This window comes from Triturus cristatus, chromosome 3_1 (assembly GCF_964204655.1).
Source record: "Triturus cristatus chromosome 3_1, aTriCri1.1, whole genome shotgun sequence".
In the NCBI taxonomy this organism is placed as follows: Eukaryota; Metazoa; Chordata; class Amphibia; order Caudata; family Salamandridae; genus Triturus; species Triturus cristatus.
This window is the reverse complement of record NC_140583.1, coordinates 447,913,028-447,928,547: the sequence shown is the minus strand read 5'-3', so window position 1 is coordinate 447,928,547 and position 15,520 is coordinate 447,913,028. Positions and strand designations below refer to the sequence as shown.

General features: G+C 50.8%; 1 protein-coding gene across 4 annotated transcripts in view; it reads right to left on the bottom strand.

Moving 5' to 3' along the window:
* Nucleotides 1-15,520, bottom strand: part of LOC146860386 (transient receptor potential cation channel subfamily M member 7-like) — a 1,286,036-nt gene that overhangs the window by 234,820 nt on the left and 1,035,696 nt on the right. For all 4 annotated transcript variants that reach the window (XM_085644245.1, XM_085644247.1, XM_085644246.1 and 1 more), the window contains one exon: nucleotides 7,620-7,701. In XM_085644245.1, the coding sequence (XP_085500371.1) occupies nucleotides 7,620-7,701 (82 nt within the window). The remainder of the gene's footprint in view (nucleotides 1-7,619; nucleotides 7,702-15,520) is intronic.

Below are 15,520 nucleotides of genomic sequence, written 5' to 3'. Positions count from 1 at the left end.
CTACTGATCCCTTGCTAAGAGTTGTAGTCAGGGTGTGCTAAGCCCTGTTACACTACAACAGCCGGTTCAGTAGAACTCGGAGTATTCTAAGTTAAGTTATATGTACCTGGGTACTTATGTGATCTTTCACTGCGATATTCTTAGGATACGTGTGTGGTAAAACAACAGCAAGCTCAAATCCCAACCGCTGCTCACCAATGTGAGAAGTTGGCCTGATATGTAGTGCGCACTATTCTAGTGATCACTGTGTATCATTCCAAACGACCCTTATTGATGATTGGTTGTAAGTCAACCTTATAGACCAGCTATCCTAGTAGCGTGGATACGAGCAGTCTTAGGCTAAACTCTAGAGGGCGTGTTAAGCCAGCTGTTTACCATCACATATACCCCTTGAACATCAAGTGAAAGGACACCACACAAGTTGTTATGAAAATAAAGGATATTTATTTATAACAAGACTACCCTGGCTCTTTATGAGTCAGGGAGCTAAGCACAATACAAAACTCTTAGGAAAATACTACTGGTTGCACAATTTACACAAATGCCCGAGGGGCACGGGAAACCATCTACACTTACAGGGAAATGCGAATGGATAGAGTCTGGAGGTACTGATTCCGGAGTGTTCCGATCAGTGGGACTAAACGAAAAAGGAACTAGACACTTGTAGAGCGAACCTGCGATGGAGCACTGAAATGCTCAAGTTACCTAGCCCAGAGGCTGCGGCTGCGTGAAGTTCGGCAAGATGTCGGGAGTCCTCGTGTAGTCTCAGGAGCCTGAAAGAAGAAGTTGCTGGCAGGCGACCAGTGACGATGTTCGGAGCGATCCAAGCCTGGATCGGTGATGAAGGAAACCTGAAAGCAGAGGGGACTCAGTTCTCAACCGCTAGCCAGCGATCGTGTGGGTACCAGGAGGGTACCGGCTGAAGTCACCTCGACCAGGTGAGTGGGTGACGTCGGACTCGGCTGTTCCTCGGACCAGGAGGCGCGGCGGCGACCAGGATGGAGGGCGAGCTGTCCCACGAAGGTGTCTGCTGTCGATGATGCTGAGCCCAGGCAGGGGCAGCGGATCTTGGCAGTGGCAACCCAAGCGGGGGAGTCAAGATGGCGTCGGGAGTGGACCAGGAGGGTCCGTGGTACTCCTCTGTTGGAGGGAAGCAAGAGCCAGTCTGGAGCAACCAGACCGGTGATGAAAACAATCTTGGCGCGTCGTGTAGAGGGCCACAAGCCGGTCGGCAAGTGGTCGGACAACGCGGTGAACAGCAAGGAGCGGAAGGGCCCCCACGCAGATCTCGGAGATGCTGGGGAGGCAGACTTCGATGCTGGAGCTGCTCGGGGTTAGGGCTTCTCAAACCCTAGGTGCACTCACTCGAGGGTCCCTCGGTGGGCGTGCTAGATAAGCGTCGTGCAGGTTCTGAAGATAGCCGGTCCCGCAGGTCTCGTCACACCTACGACTCTCAGCTGGGCTGATGAGGTAGGTAAAAGGTCAGAGATGGCAGGGACTCGGGTCTCGTCGAGCTGGGCAGTCTTGATCCGTAGGAGAGACGTACAGCAAACCGCAAGCGCTTAGGTGGTGCCTGCTGGTGCAGGTTGGCTACTCCTTAGCCACAAGGGAGAGTCTTCAGAAATAGTCAAGAGTTCCTTTCGTGGAAAGTAGTTCGTGATTCGGAGTTATCCGATTATCTGATTATCCAATTTGGGAAGGGGACTCGCTCCTACCTTTATTCTAAGAAAAGGGGCTGGCCCGTGACTAGGTTCTACCTATGGGTGGAGCCAGGAGGGGGGTGGTTACACCCCTATCCTTTGTCCGGCTTCGCGCCAGCTCAGGGGCTGGTGTGCCCCCGAAACTGGTTTGAGCCGGGCTATGCACAGTGAGCACCGGGGTGCCACTTGCAATCACCTTCCTTTCAGCCCTGCCTACCTGGGATACACAAACCCTGTCTGGGACGGTGCTAACACCGCCCTCGACAGGAAACCCTTTGTCCAAGCTCCCCTTGCTGGAAGGTCCCCCAGCAGCAGGAGGTCAGACTTGTGTCTGGTGGCAGCATCCATTTTGTGATGCTGAGGCTTGAGTCAACTTTAACCGGGGTTCAAGGTTACTTCCATGTCGTGTCCCTCTAAAAGGGGGGAATGCTAACCCCGTCACCAGGACTGGCGAGGGGTTCGTATTCCCATTCGTATGACACCTTACTCGACATGTATAGGTGATGCGATGCCAAAGTTAGCAAATAACCGCAAGGATTATAATGCATTAAAAGTAGTTGGCCCGCGTCACCATGGAACGGCTATTAGGTCTTGGTTCCGCAAGCCGTCGACGGGCTCAGCTCGCGCCAGAGCACCGTCCCACATGATTCCCTGCACTCTGCCTTCAGGATTGATAAGGCCTGCTATAGGAGTGACTGATAGGAATCCATGTGTCCATTTTAGGGTTTAGGTGTAGGAATACTACACCTACAGCAACGGGTGATTACACCACGTGGCCCCAGCTGTCGTGCAGCCAGTTGTGTCAGATTTGGGCGGCCATTCCAGGGGTGGCATAATACATGCTTCAGCCCCTGGTAGGCCCTGGGTACACCGATGCCCTGGATACCTGTGGTATGCTGAGACAGGGACTGACAAGGCGGCCCAGTTCCAATTAGTGGATGCACCTAATGTACATGTGTGATAATTTCGAGAGAGAACAGCTAGGCTGTGGGTCTGATTGGCAGGCCCGCAGCCGGAGAAAGTCGTAAACCAATGAAGCAAAAGCAAAAAATCTGGGTGATCATAGGATTGCAGACCCTACTCTCCTACAGCCACTGCTACCAGTGGTTTCAACTGCACGCCCCATCGTTTGCTGCAAACATGGTTGATGCCCCACAAGGCCAGAGCCTCACATTCCACCAATGGGCAGGTGGCTTCCGCTCCACACAAACCTCTTGAGACAAATGCCACCACCTCATCCGTACTCCAGAGGAAGTGTTGTTGGAAACAAGTAATCTGTTCTTGGAGCTCCAAGAATCACATCCAGCAGAGATTCAGGCAAAGAAGCAACCTCTGAAGGAATGCAACAAGCCTCGAACCCAAACAATCTAAATTAGAATACGGACTCTCTCAGCATGAGCCAGTTGGAAAGGAACACCCAACAACCATCACTTCCACCGCACTCGTAATCACGGTTGCTCCTCATGGTGTACCTGGAGCAGATCCGAAGGCGTCTAAATGAAGCAAACTAAGCACAAGAAGAATAAGGATAACTGCATTTCTAATGATCCCAATGAATTGGCACTTATGTTGTCACTCTGCCGTAAGCATCTGGAGGCCCGGAAAATCTGGGTGCGCATCCTACTGAAGAAACGTGGTGTTCATATAACTGGTAACTCAGCTCTGACACAGCAGAGTGCCAGACTTTCCCCCTTGTTGCCTATGTATTAGGCACTGCCATGATAATGCAGCTGGTAACAGAACAAGGATAACTACTTTTCCACCGAGGTGGGGATCAGAGACATGAATGATTAATAAACAAAGCCGCTCTCAAGCACCAGTGATGTTCGATACCCAGAATTGAATCTGTAAACATGTGTTGCCCTCCCAAGGCACTTGAATTTGCCAAAACTGCCTCCACAGTGCTAACTATGAAGACTTGGAGATAGGCAAAGTCATCTTTATTTTGCCTAATTTAACCCACCCTATTCTCCATGTCACCTCCATGTGAAACAGTGTGCACTGTTCCAGGTCTCATTTATTAAACGTACACCATATTTCAAAGGAATCCTGACATCACCTACTGCACCGGTCACAAGTTTAAAAGCTGCTTACATACCTTTCAGTCCCTTCCATCCCTCATGGGACATTGGATACATTAATGTCCAAATACTCCTTCAATTCTTCTTCCTGCTATACCTTGCCACCCCCTGGTTCCTGCTACAGGGTGGAGGTTCCCCTTATTAAGTTACCCATGGGACTCCAAAGGAAGAGACTTCCCTCTTTCTGAGACCTCCTATGCAGATCTTCATCGCATGTGTCCTGATGACACAGGCATAGATCCAACACATCTACTGCTTATTCTCTGCTGCTTAGTTTAAGTGAACTTTGAGTTCACCTCTGGGACTGCCTCCTGTTGCTCTTAAATTTAGTCAAACACACTTAACCCTGAGAGAGTCATAGAACACCTTAATTTGCTCCGTAACTAGGAGGAGCTGTGCAGTCCCTATTCACGGTCCCCAACAGGCTTCCTAGGTCGATGCATCTCTAGGACCTTGTGTGGGATCCGGATTCTTACAACCATTACACAATGGTGGGTCCATTTAACCTCCACCCAAATTCGGTCCTGGAGCACAATGGGCTTCTTCACAAACACTCACTTTACACTCACACGTCATTTAAGTATCGTACCTGCTGCCATTCACCAGCCTATCATAGGAGTCCTTTTCATGTCAGAGCCTAGAAGGGGCTCCTACCACACTAAGCATGAGAGGGACACCAGGTACTGCTTCAACAAAGTGCTACCACAATTGGTTTGCTCCCTGAAGTAAGGGCACTAGCATCCTCCTACAAACACCACCAACTTGAACTCACCCTAGTTACGGGTCAAGGAGAAATCAGTTGTTTTCACCCATGGACATTCTACTGTGGGGTATCGGTAGGGTGACCAACCGTCCGTAAATTTCACAGGCGGCTGCCCATTATTTGGGCCTCTTGCCCGTGAGGAATTCTTTCACGGACGCCTTTTGTCCGTGATTTCAGACATTGGAGTGAGCAGCCTGTAACTCTCACTGCAGGGGGCAGCTCACGCGCCTGTTGTGATCAGTGGCCTGCAGCAGCCCCTCCCTGACCTGGCACAGATTGTGATCGGCCCATTATCATTCTGTATGTCAGCCTATCACATACAGAATGATAATGGGCGCAGTGACAGCATTTCCAGGGCACAGTACCCTTCCTTCATTCATGGGCTCCTGCCACGTCACCAGGGGCCAAGCTCTGGGGAGGTGGAGGTTTCATTTTGGTGCATGTTACCCAGGTGCATCCACTGTTAGCTTCTTAAACTGTCACACAAGCAGTGATAATGGTACAAATACAATTGTCCTTTATTGTTTATTTCTTTTGCTCCAATACTGCAAAGTTTCTGCATTTGTGCTGTTATTAATTTCTGGGTTTTTTCAATGGGATAGAGGGGGCATGTAAGCTCTGAGAAGCCTTCAGCTTTGATCTTTTTCTTCATTTTTTTTAATATGCAAACACAGGTGTTTAAGTTTCACTCGCGCACAGAACAGATGCAGTGCAAGGTTGTCTCAACCCAATATGAACTTATTTTGACTTGTACTTGTGTTGGTTGTCTATTTACTTATGTAATAGTGTGCGACCTCCATTTTTATGCGTCTGTAAAACTTACCTTTTGCCCGAATTTTCGTCTTGAATTTTGACCTTCTGTCCTGAATTTTTGTCCTGAATTTTGACCCGTGCTAGTTGGTCATCCTAAGTATCGGCTGTCTAGGCTGTCAGACTGGGTATGTCAGACTTGGTCACAAATAACAATGCCAGCGTGACTCTTATACTGCTAACCTTACTCAAACCTACTATCCACTCCCTTCACCCACACAAGGAAAAAATACAGAGGCTCTAGACTAGACGCAACCCTTACTAACCCTACATTACTACTCAGGGTTGGATGTACTTTGTTATTTCAGCTACAGATCTTGGACTTTATAGACAAAGCCATTTTGTGATTGCAAACTCCAAGATCTGCAAACTCCCAGGGTTTGAAACAGCAACATTGTTTTCTTGGTAGGTTTGAAAGCCATTCCCTTTGTGACTTTAAAAAAAGCATTTTCGGCTCGCCAAAGGAATTTACCAACCCATACAAAATCGTAATTAGGACGAGTGTAAAATGTGCGCCCTTTCCTATTTGCTTCTTGGGGTGCAGGTAGTGATCTATGGGACCACTACCTGCACCCCCATGACGTTTTCCCAAAAGGACTTTTTAAGCAGGAACACGAGTTGCATAATAAAACAATAACATAAATCTCCTTTAGGATTTCAAACTCGGGGATGGTGGTCTGCTGATCCATTCCTGTGTTTAGTAGCCAATCGTAGCGAGTCACAAATACCGACCTGCCTAATTATTTTTAGGTCTTGCGACCAGCGTTGCACTGCGCAGCAGTGCTCGCGCAGGTCGCGAGACCTTTAGTAGGTGAAAAACGGGGAAATCAAGCTGACCTAGGAATCGCACACGCTCGTGCGTGTGCGTTTCCTTTTCAGCTCCCCCATTGGCCTTTGCATGCGTCTTATTCTAAAAGACTGCACACAATTGGCCCGAGGCGCACGCATAGCTCCTCCCATGGTCTATTGGTGTCTATTACGCGCACCATGCGCGTAATAGACACCAATAGGCTGTGGGAGGAGCTATGATCGTGCCCAGACACAGGCGTGACGTGCGTGCCACTTGTTTTTCTTTACTTTTGGTATAATCGCGGCACCTGCGCTTTACTTATAACATTAACAGTAAAGCGCGGGTGCCGCGATTATACCAAAGGTAAAGCATTTGCAATGCAATAAGTCTAGCATTACTGAAAGTTTGAGCTATTGGCTTTGCAAATAATTATGCAACACCAATAACTCAAACGTTTAGTAATGCGAGACCTATTGCATTGCAAGTGCTTGTTCATTAGGCAGATGCTTCTGCAACACCCTCCGACTGGACATTTTGCAAACAGACCTATTAATGTATAGGTTACACTGCAAAGTTAAAGACTGATTGCAAAACAGAGGGTGAACAGAGACCATGTTTATTTATGCATATTTTTCTTTAAACAGGGAACGCTGTAATGATAATTGATTTTTAAGTTTTGTTTATATTTGTTGTGAACTTTCCTGAGATGTGCGTTTATATAGTCAATATCTGTCTATTGATTTTATAAACAATAAGAATAATATTCATGTGTGTCTTTTGTCCTTTGCTAACATGAAGCTCACACTTCCCCCCCCCCCCAAGGTCTCCTGAAATGGAACTGATGAGAGGCTGCATCAGACACGGACACATCACAAAGCCGGAGGACAGAGGGGGGGTCGAGGCCTACTCTGGTTTAGTAATGTTGCATTCAATGTAAAAGGAGGCTGTTTGTACTGCGCAGCATTTGTGAATAACATTTGCACACATATTTTCCTCATGCCCTCCGTACTGCTGCAAGGTAAAGTCGTCATGAAAGACTCCCTCGTCTGCTGTGTTACATCAAACGTTTCTATGGAATAAACATTTCTGCAGATACGAAGCATATGTTAAGAAGAACGATGCAGCATGTTGGTGGTCACGATTAATAATAAATGAACAATACAATGACCACACACTACAGTGAATATACATTCCACAATTTAATGCACTACACATCATAAATATTTGAAAGCTGGGCAGGGCTTGTGTGAACATTGTATTCCCATATTTAGATTAGAACTAGAACCCCCGTCTTTAAAATTCGAGGTCAAAACGCTTTATGTCACATCTGTGTTGCATCGGTTACTGAATAGCTGGTCACAGTGTATATCCGCAGGTAGGATCTCAAAATGTGTACATTTAAAAAAAACACATTTGCGCTATCTTCATTCAAATGAAAACATAAAAGCGAGTCTTCCAACTTTTCTCAGTGTTACCTGGCAGAGATTTCTGCTGCAGCTCAGAAAGTGTTGCCAATGCTCTTGTGTCTCGCGTTTCACAGTGGGCGCTTAGTTCATCCTGCGCAGAAAGTGTGAAAATAATATTAGTTTAAAAAGTAAAACCTTCAAGAACTAACATACTAAAGACTGCATCCACCTCTGTCCCAGCAGGGTGGACCAGAAACAGCTCTCAGCTAGGCACACTGCAGTTGGCGCTCAGCCTTCCCCCTCCTGCACAAAAGCAGGAATCCTCTGTGTGCTGAGCACAGACGCCCACCAGCTCCTGCTGGCGTATGGGACAAAGAAGGGGCACTAGAGGCTCAGCAACAACCAAGATACGTGCATGCATACGTCACTCACCCCTCTGCTGTACTGTGTGTGGTCGGAGACCGAAGAGGGTAAGCCCTTATCCGCTTCCCCTGTCAGGGAAACATACCAGCCATGCTTGGTCTGGAAGCCTTAGGGTACAGGGGACAGGAAAGGGATCCATAAAACAGGTAGCCACTCATAGCTTTCATCTCTTTCCACAGCTCTGGTGCCAGACCTCCAGGGCACTTTGCCCGCACCCCACCATCTGCATTAAGGAGTAGTTTCTTTTCTGTAACTCCAGTTCTGTAGTAGGGGTATCTCTGTTATAGTCATAATCTAGTGAATAGTCCCGCCCATGTACGTGGACCCCGGAGCAATAAAAATAATCTCTAAAAGGTGACAAATCATGCAGACCTGCATACACCTTTAAGAGAGAATTTAATTTAAAGACAGATAATGCAGCCTATACCCACAGGCTACACTGTCCAGTACTTCAACTAGAATTCCACCAACATCCACAAACAGCACTGCCTGTCTAGTTTTTCTCCACATAGGAAAAAACCCTGCCTCTACCAGCAAAAGCCTCTGGAATGATAGAGAGGAAGGAGTGGACAGACAAGCCCCATAGGCTGCCATTATGTGGCTTGGAACAGGATACTGTGCCTTTAAGAAAACTTTCCAGTTTTCCAGAACTTTCCCCAGTATCCCAGAATGCCCAGCAGGTCCCATTTACTTTCAGTTCTTTTTGAAGGCGTAGCACGCCAGACCTGTAGCATTCTACATATGAATAAGTATCTCTCCACCGGGGAGGAGGGCGGGCGCTTATGACTATAACAGAGATACCCCTACTACAGAACTGGAGTTACAGAAAAGAAACTACTCCTTCTGTAGTAGGGGATCTCTGTGTATAGTCATAATCTAGTGAATAGAATGGCAAGCCCATCCCCACACAACAAAGGCGGCGGAGAGCACACAAGACACTACCACTACTGTGCGAACAAATTTCGCAGCGAAGCCTGCCCAACCTGAGCATCTGCCCTGGCATCCGTGTCCAGACAGTAATGCGCAGCAAAGGTATGGACCGACTTCCAAGTGGCCGCCTTGCAGATTTCCGCAATCGGAACATTACGCAGCAAAGCCGTCGTGGCAGCTTTGCCCCTGGTGGAATGAGCCTTAGGTTTACCCCCTAAGGTCTTATTAGCCTTTTGATAACACAATTGTATGCAGGACACAATCCACCGAGAAATGTACTGCTTAGAGGTCGCAAGACCAGTCCTGACTGAGCCATAATTAACAAACAATTGGTCAGACCTACGAATATCCTTGGTCTTATCCAGATAAAATTTCAACACCCTCCGAACATCCAGGGAATGGAGAGACCTTTCCGCTGGCGAAGAGGGATTCTGAAAAAACGTAGGTAAAGTTATGGTCTGGTTGACATGAAAATCAGAGATAACCTTAGGAAGAAATTTAGGGTGAGTACGCATCACAACCTTAGCAGCATGAAATACAGTATAAGGTTCTTGACAACATAATGCCTGAAGTTCACTCACCCTGCGGGCCGATGTAATGGCCACTAGGAACGCCGCCTTCCAGGATAGGTGCTGCAATGAAGCCTTGTGAATGGGTTCAAAAGGCTCCCTCATCAGTCTGGACAGCACCACATTCAAGTCCCAGGAAGGCGAGGGAAGTCTGACGGGAGGAAACACTTTCTTCAAGCCTTCCAAAAAATCCTTGACCACAGGGATCTGAAAGAAGGAAGTCTGTGAAGGGCATTTCCTGTAAGCAGTCAAAGCAGCCAGATGAACCTTAATGGAATGGAAATTAAGGCCAGACTGCGCCAGATGTAAAAGGTATGGAAGGATGACATCTTCCTTACATGTTGTCGGATCAAAGTTCTTGGACTTACACCAGATACAGAACCTCTTCCACTTGTAAGCATAGGATGTTCTAGTGGAAGGGCGCTTAGACTCCTTCAGAATGTCCATACAATCGTCTGGTAGATTCAGATGGCCATATTGCACTATTTCAGGAGCCATGCCGCCAAACTCAAAGACGAGAGGTTGGGGTGCACCATCCGCCCCCGGAACTTCGTGAGAAGGTCCGGCCTGCACGGCAACCGCATGTGAGGAAGGAGAGACCGGTGAAGAAGGTCCGTGAACCACCACTGCCTGGGCCACTCCGGGGCGATCAGGATCATCCGCGCCCTGGACTGGGACAACTTGATGAGCACCGCCGGAATCAGGGGAATGGGTGGAAAAGCGTACAGAAAGCTGTTCGACCAATCGATCCATAGCGCATTCCCCAGCGTCCCCCGCTGGTAGTACCTGGATGCGAAGTCTCGGCATTTGCTGTTTTCGGCGGTGGCGAACAGATCTATGTCTGGAGTCCCCCACCTTGCGAAGACTTCTCCTAGTACTTCGTCGTTTATGACCCATTCGTGGTTTTCCTGAATCAGCCTGCTCAAGGCGTCCGCCTGAGCATTCTGCACTCCTGGCAGATGCGTGGCCGTAATCGTCAGTCCTCTGGCCAGCAGCCAGCGCCAGATCGCCTGCGCCTCCTGCGATAGAGTGCACGATCTCGACCCCCCCTGCTTGTTGAGATTTTACATCGTGGTTGTATTGTCCGTCTGTATCAGCAGCGAGTTGGTCTGGAAGGACGGAAGGAAGGCCTTCAGTGCCAGGAAGACAGATCTGAGTTCCAGGAAATTGATGTGGTACGTCGATTCCAGAGCAGACCACTTTCCCTGAATCTGCAAGTCCCCGGAATGCGCTCTCCAGCCCTGGAGAGACGCATCCGTCACGACACTCGTCGTGGGAATGTCCTTGTGGAAAGGAACCCCCTTGAGGAGGTTTTCCGCCGGACACCACCACTTCAGAGACTGAAGAGCATGCAGCGACAGACGTATCTTGTCGTCCCAAGAGCCTGTCCTTTGATCCCACTGATCCTCCAAACACTCCTGCAGTGGTCTCATGTGTAACCGAGCGTGAGGCGTGAGGAAGATACAGGAGGCCATCGATCCCAGTAGAGAAGACACCTTCCTCACTGTCGTCGATGGAGCAGTCCTGAGGTCCTGAGCCTTCCAAAGGAGTGATAACCGTCTCTCCTCCGAAGGAGACACGCTTGCTGACCGCGTATCGATGGAGGCCCCCAGGTACTGTATGCACTGGACCGGAGTTGTGACCGAATTGGACATGTTGACGTGTAACCCCAGCTTGTGCAAGAGCTCGCACGTCCATCGGAAGTGTTCTTGCGCTTTCGCGAAGGATGATGCCTTGATCAGCCAATCGTCCAGATACGGGTAGACAAACACCTTGTTCCTCCGCAGGTGTGCCGCCACCACCGCCATGCACTTCGAAAAGGTCCTGGGCGCAGATTTTAGCCCGAATGGCAGTACTGTGTACTGATAATGATTGGCGCCGACTTGGAATCGCAGGAACTTCCTGTGCTTCCTCGCTATGGGCACATGGAAGTACGCATCCTGTAGATCTATGGCACAGAGCCAGTCTCCCCGTTGCAGCTGAGGGTAAATCTGGTGCAACGAAAGCATGCGGAACTTCTCTCTGCGAATCCATTTGTTTGCCTGCCGCAAATCCAGAATGGGCCTGAACTCGTTCTTGTCCTTCTCGCGAACGAGGAAGAACCGAGAGTACAGACCTCTTCCCCTTTGAGACAGAGGTACCTCTTCTACCGCCTTTTTTCTCAACAAGATGTCTGCCTCCGCCTGGAGCTCTCTCAGCTGGAATCGAGAGCTGACCGGCGGAATCGTTGGAGGCGGGCTGATAAACCGAAGACTGTATCCATTGCAAACAATATTCAGCACCCACTTGTCCTGAGTAATTTTTCTCCACTCTGCCGGAAAAAATTGAATGCTTCCCCCCACTGGAGTGGGTAACGGTTGAGGGGGAAGTAACCGCTCAGGGCCGAGACCCGGCCGGGCCCTTGGTTGTGGTAGTAGCCTGCTGGCCTCCTCTACCCATCTGGCGCTTCTGGAAGGGCTTGCGGAACTGCTGCTGTTGTGGCTGCTGCTGTCCCGAGCCCTGCCCACGCCCTCTGCCCGACGACCCGAACCTCCTTTGGAACGGGCGCTTCTTTTTCTTGGCCTTCTCCAACCCGGCGGCCGTCACGGTTTCCGCCTCAGCCTTCATGCGGGCCATCTCATCGTCCGCATGCTTCCCGAACAGGGTTTCCCCCGAGAAGGGCAGGTTGGCCACTCTTTGCTGCGCCTCTGGCTTGAGGGACGTCAGGCGCAACCACGAATGGCGCCGCTGGTGGACGCCATGACAGTAGGCGTGGGCGGCCAATAAAGATACGTCCGCCGCTGCGCTGATCATTTGGTTCGACACCAGCATGCCTTCGCGCACCGTCTCCAAGAAGTCCTCCTTCTTGTCCCGAGGCAGGAGGTCTGCATATTGCTGCAGGGACTCCCACAGGGCCCGGTCGTAACGGCCCAACAAAGCCCCTGCACTCGCCGCCTTCATGGTGGTGGCGGCGGTACCACACACCTTCCTGCCCGCAGAATCCAGCCAGCGGCTTTCTTTGTCGGGTGGAACCGTGGAGGACGGGGCGGTCGCATGTTGTTTTCTTGCCGCCGTCACGATCACCGAATCCGGCTTCGGGTCCACTCTCAAAAATGACGGATCCGACTCCGGGGCCCTGTACTTTTTCATGAGCCTGGAAGGAGCGGCCTTCGTCGTCGCGGGAGTGAGGAACAGCTCCAAGGCGGGTTCCACCAGTCCTGGTACAAGAGGCAGTAGGGGGCGAGACAGGTGTTTTTTATGAAGCGTCTCGAATATCACGGACGTCGTGGGTGTTGGAACCGTCACCGTGATACCCAACTTTGCAGCCCCTCGCAACAGCACCTCTTGGAACGAGACCAAGTCGTCCACCGGAGACACCCTCGTCCCCGGGGAGTCCGACAGCGTCGGGGAAAGGTCTCTGTCCGAGGAGCGCGTGCGCGACCTGGACCTATACCTCCTACGGCGTCGTCTTGAGTCCGACGAGGACCGTCCACGGCTCCGTGATCTTCTCCTCCTGTGCGAGCGGGAGCGCGACCTCTTCGGCTTCGGCCTGTCCGCCGGTCTCGCTGGTCCAGGCGACCGTGGGCGTCGTGGCTTCGGGGTCCCCTGCGGCGGAGTCGGGTACCGTGGAAGGGAAACCGACCGCGGGGGAACCGGCGGCGGTCCCACAGGGGTGCGTGGCAGCGACAGAGGCTGGGGCGGCGGAGGCAGCGTCCGCGGCCGAGGTGGCGGTGGTGGAGGTGGCGGTGGTGGAGGAGTTTGTGGAGGTGGTGGTGGAGGTGGTGGTGGAGGTGGTGGAGGCGGAGGTGGTGGAGGCGGATGCGGCGGAGGCGGGAGAGGAGGCGGCGACGGAGGCATCCGAGGAGGCGTATACACCACCGAGTACACCGATCCCGGTGACTCTCTCTTCCTCGACGTCGATCTTCTCCTCGACGTCGATCTTCTCCTCGACGTCGATCTTCTCCTCGACGTCGATCTGTGCCTCGACGGCGACCTGTGTCTCGACGGCGACCTGTGCCTCGACGGCGACCTGTGCCTCGACGGCGACCTGTGCCTCGACGGCGACCTGTGCCTCGGCGCCGATCTTCTCCTCGGCGTCGATCTTCGCCTCGACGCCGATCTTCTCCTCGGCGTCGATCTTCGCCTCGACGGCGACCTTCGCCTCGACGGTGACCTTCGCCTTGATGGCGACCTCAAGCGTCTCGACGTCGATCTCCTTCTCCTCTTCATCGACGGCGAGCTGCGATCCCTCGACGGCGAATGCTGACGCCGGGTCCCATCTCGACGACGACCGCTGGATGGAGCCGACGACGGCGTCGTCACCGACGACGCCGATGTAGTCGACGGCGGCCTATGCAGGTCCCTCGACGGCGATCGTCGACGCCGCTTCTCCCCAGAGCCCTGGGGGGACGGCGAACAGACGGTGGTCATCCTCCTCGACGTCGCCGTCGACGCCCTCGACGTCGACGGGGAGTGGGAGCGCTTACTGGTCTTCCTGCCCCTGGGGAGCCTCCCAGAGGCCTCAGTATGGGCCAAATCAGCCCCTCCAGACCCACCTGGTGCCTTCAGTCTTCGTTCCTCCAGAACTTGAAGCCTGATTTTCATTCTGTCCCTCAGGGTCCTGGCTGAGAACGAGTGGCAGATGGTACAGCTTTCAGGCACGTGGGACTGGGGAAGGCAACCAATGCACACCTCGTGTGGATCAGTTTTAGCCTTCTTTCGCCCACATTCCGGGCACTTGACGAACAAGCCAGGCATGTTGACAGTACCAGCTACTAAACACAAGAAAAAGTGACAAAAATTGCCAAAATCTCAATTAAACCCTTGAAAAGGGGAGAGCTCAATGCTCCAGGGTCCTGCTAGCAGGAGCCGGAAAAAAGAACTGAAAGTAAATGGGACCTGCTGGGCATTCTGGGATACTGGGGAAAGTTCTGGAAAACTGAAAAGTTTTCTTAAAGGCACAGTATCCTGTTCCAAGCCACATAATGGCAGCCTATGGGGCTTGTCTGTCCACTCCTTCCTCTCGATCATTCCAGAGGCTTTTGCTGGTAGAGGCAGGGTTTTTTCCTATGTGGAGAAAAACTAGACAGGCAGTGCTGTTTGTGGATGTTGGTGGAATTCTAGTTGAAGTACTGGACAGTGTAGCCTGTGGGTATAGGCTGCATTATCTGTCTTTAAATTAAATTCTCTCTTAAAGGTGTATGCAGGTCTGCATGATTTGTCACCTTTTAGAGATTATTTTTATTGCTCCGGGGTCCACGCACATGGGCGGGACTATTCACTAGATTATGACTATAAACAGAGATCCCCTACTACAGAACCACAGTCACAACTGCCTTTGGGGATGTTACCCATCACCTATCCCTGCGTATGTCCCAGTGCCAGGCTGAACCCACGTCTTTCAGAATGGTCCTCTCTCACCTCATCACCATTCACAGGGGAGAGCTGGCCTCTTCCTCTCATGTTCTCGTCTGAGGGTGGAGCAATGGTTTTAGCTGGGCACTTTAAACTTTAGTTAGAAGATCCATTGGAGGCCTTGAAAAACTCCACAAAGAATGAAGGTAGAGTTTTCTCACACTGCTATAGATCAGAAAGTCCTTATATTACAATGGCCTTTGGAAGCAAATGTTACTCCACAAGCAGTGGACAGCCAACATTTGCACAAGCTCTTTAGTGGTGAAATGTAAGATGGGTGCCTCAAGGGAAAGTGTGGAGAGGACATAAGAAGGGTGTTCTTCTGAAATATGGCAGAAACATACATCTTTTAAACAGGGGTACGACTAGTCCAATGATTCAATGTCAGATTACTTCAAGGGGACCGTTGACGGTCTTCTGTGCCACCGTATAGGTCTGCAGCAATGCACACTTACCAACTATTGAGGAAACTGCGCTACTAACATTTTGTAAAATGTATATTAACTCCATGACAACACATAACTTGTACTCATTGAAAATGAAGACTATCAAAATCAAGATGTGGAAAAGCCAATACTGTTGGCAAAAGAATCCATCAGAAGAAGTTCTAAGAAGGGGTGGCTCCTCCCCTATGGCAGAGGAATGCCAACCCCC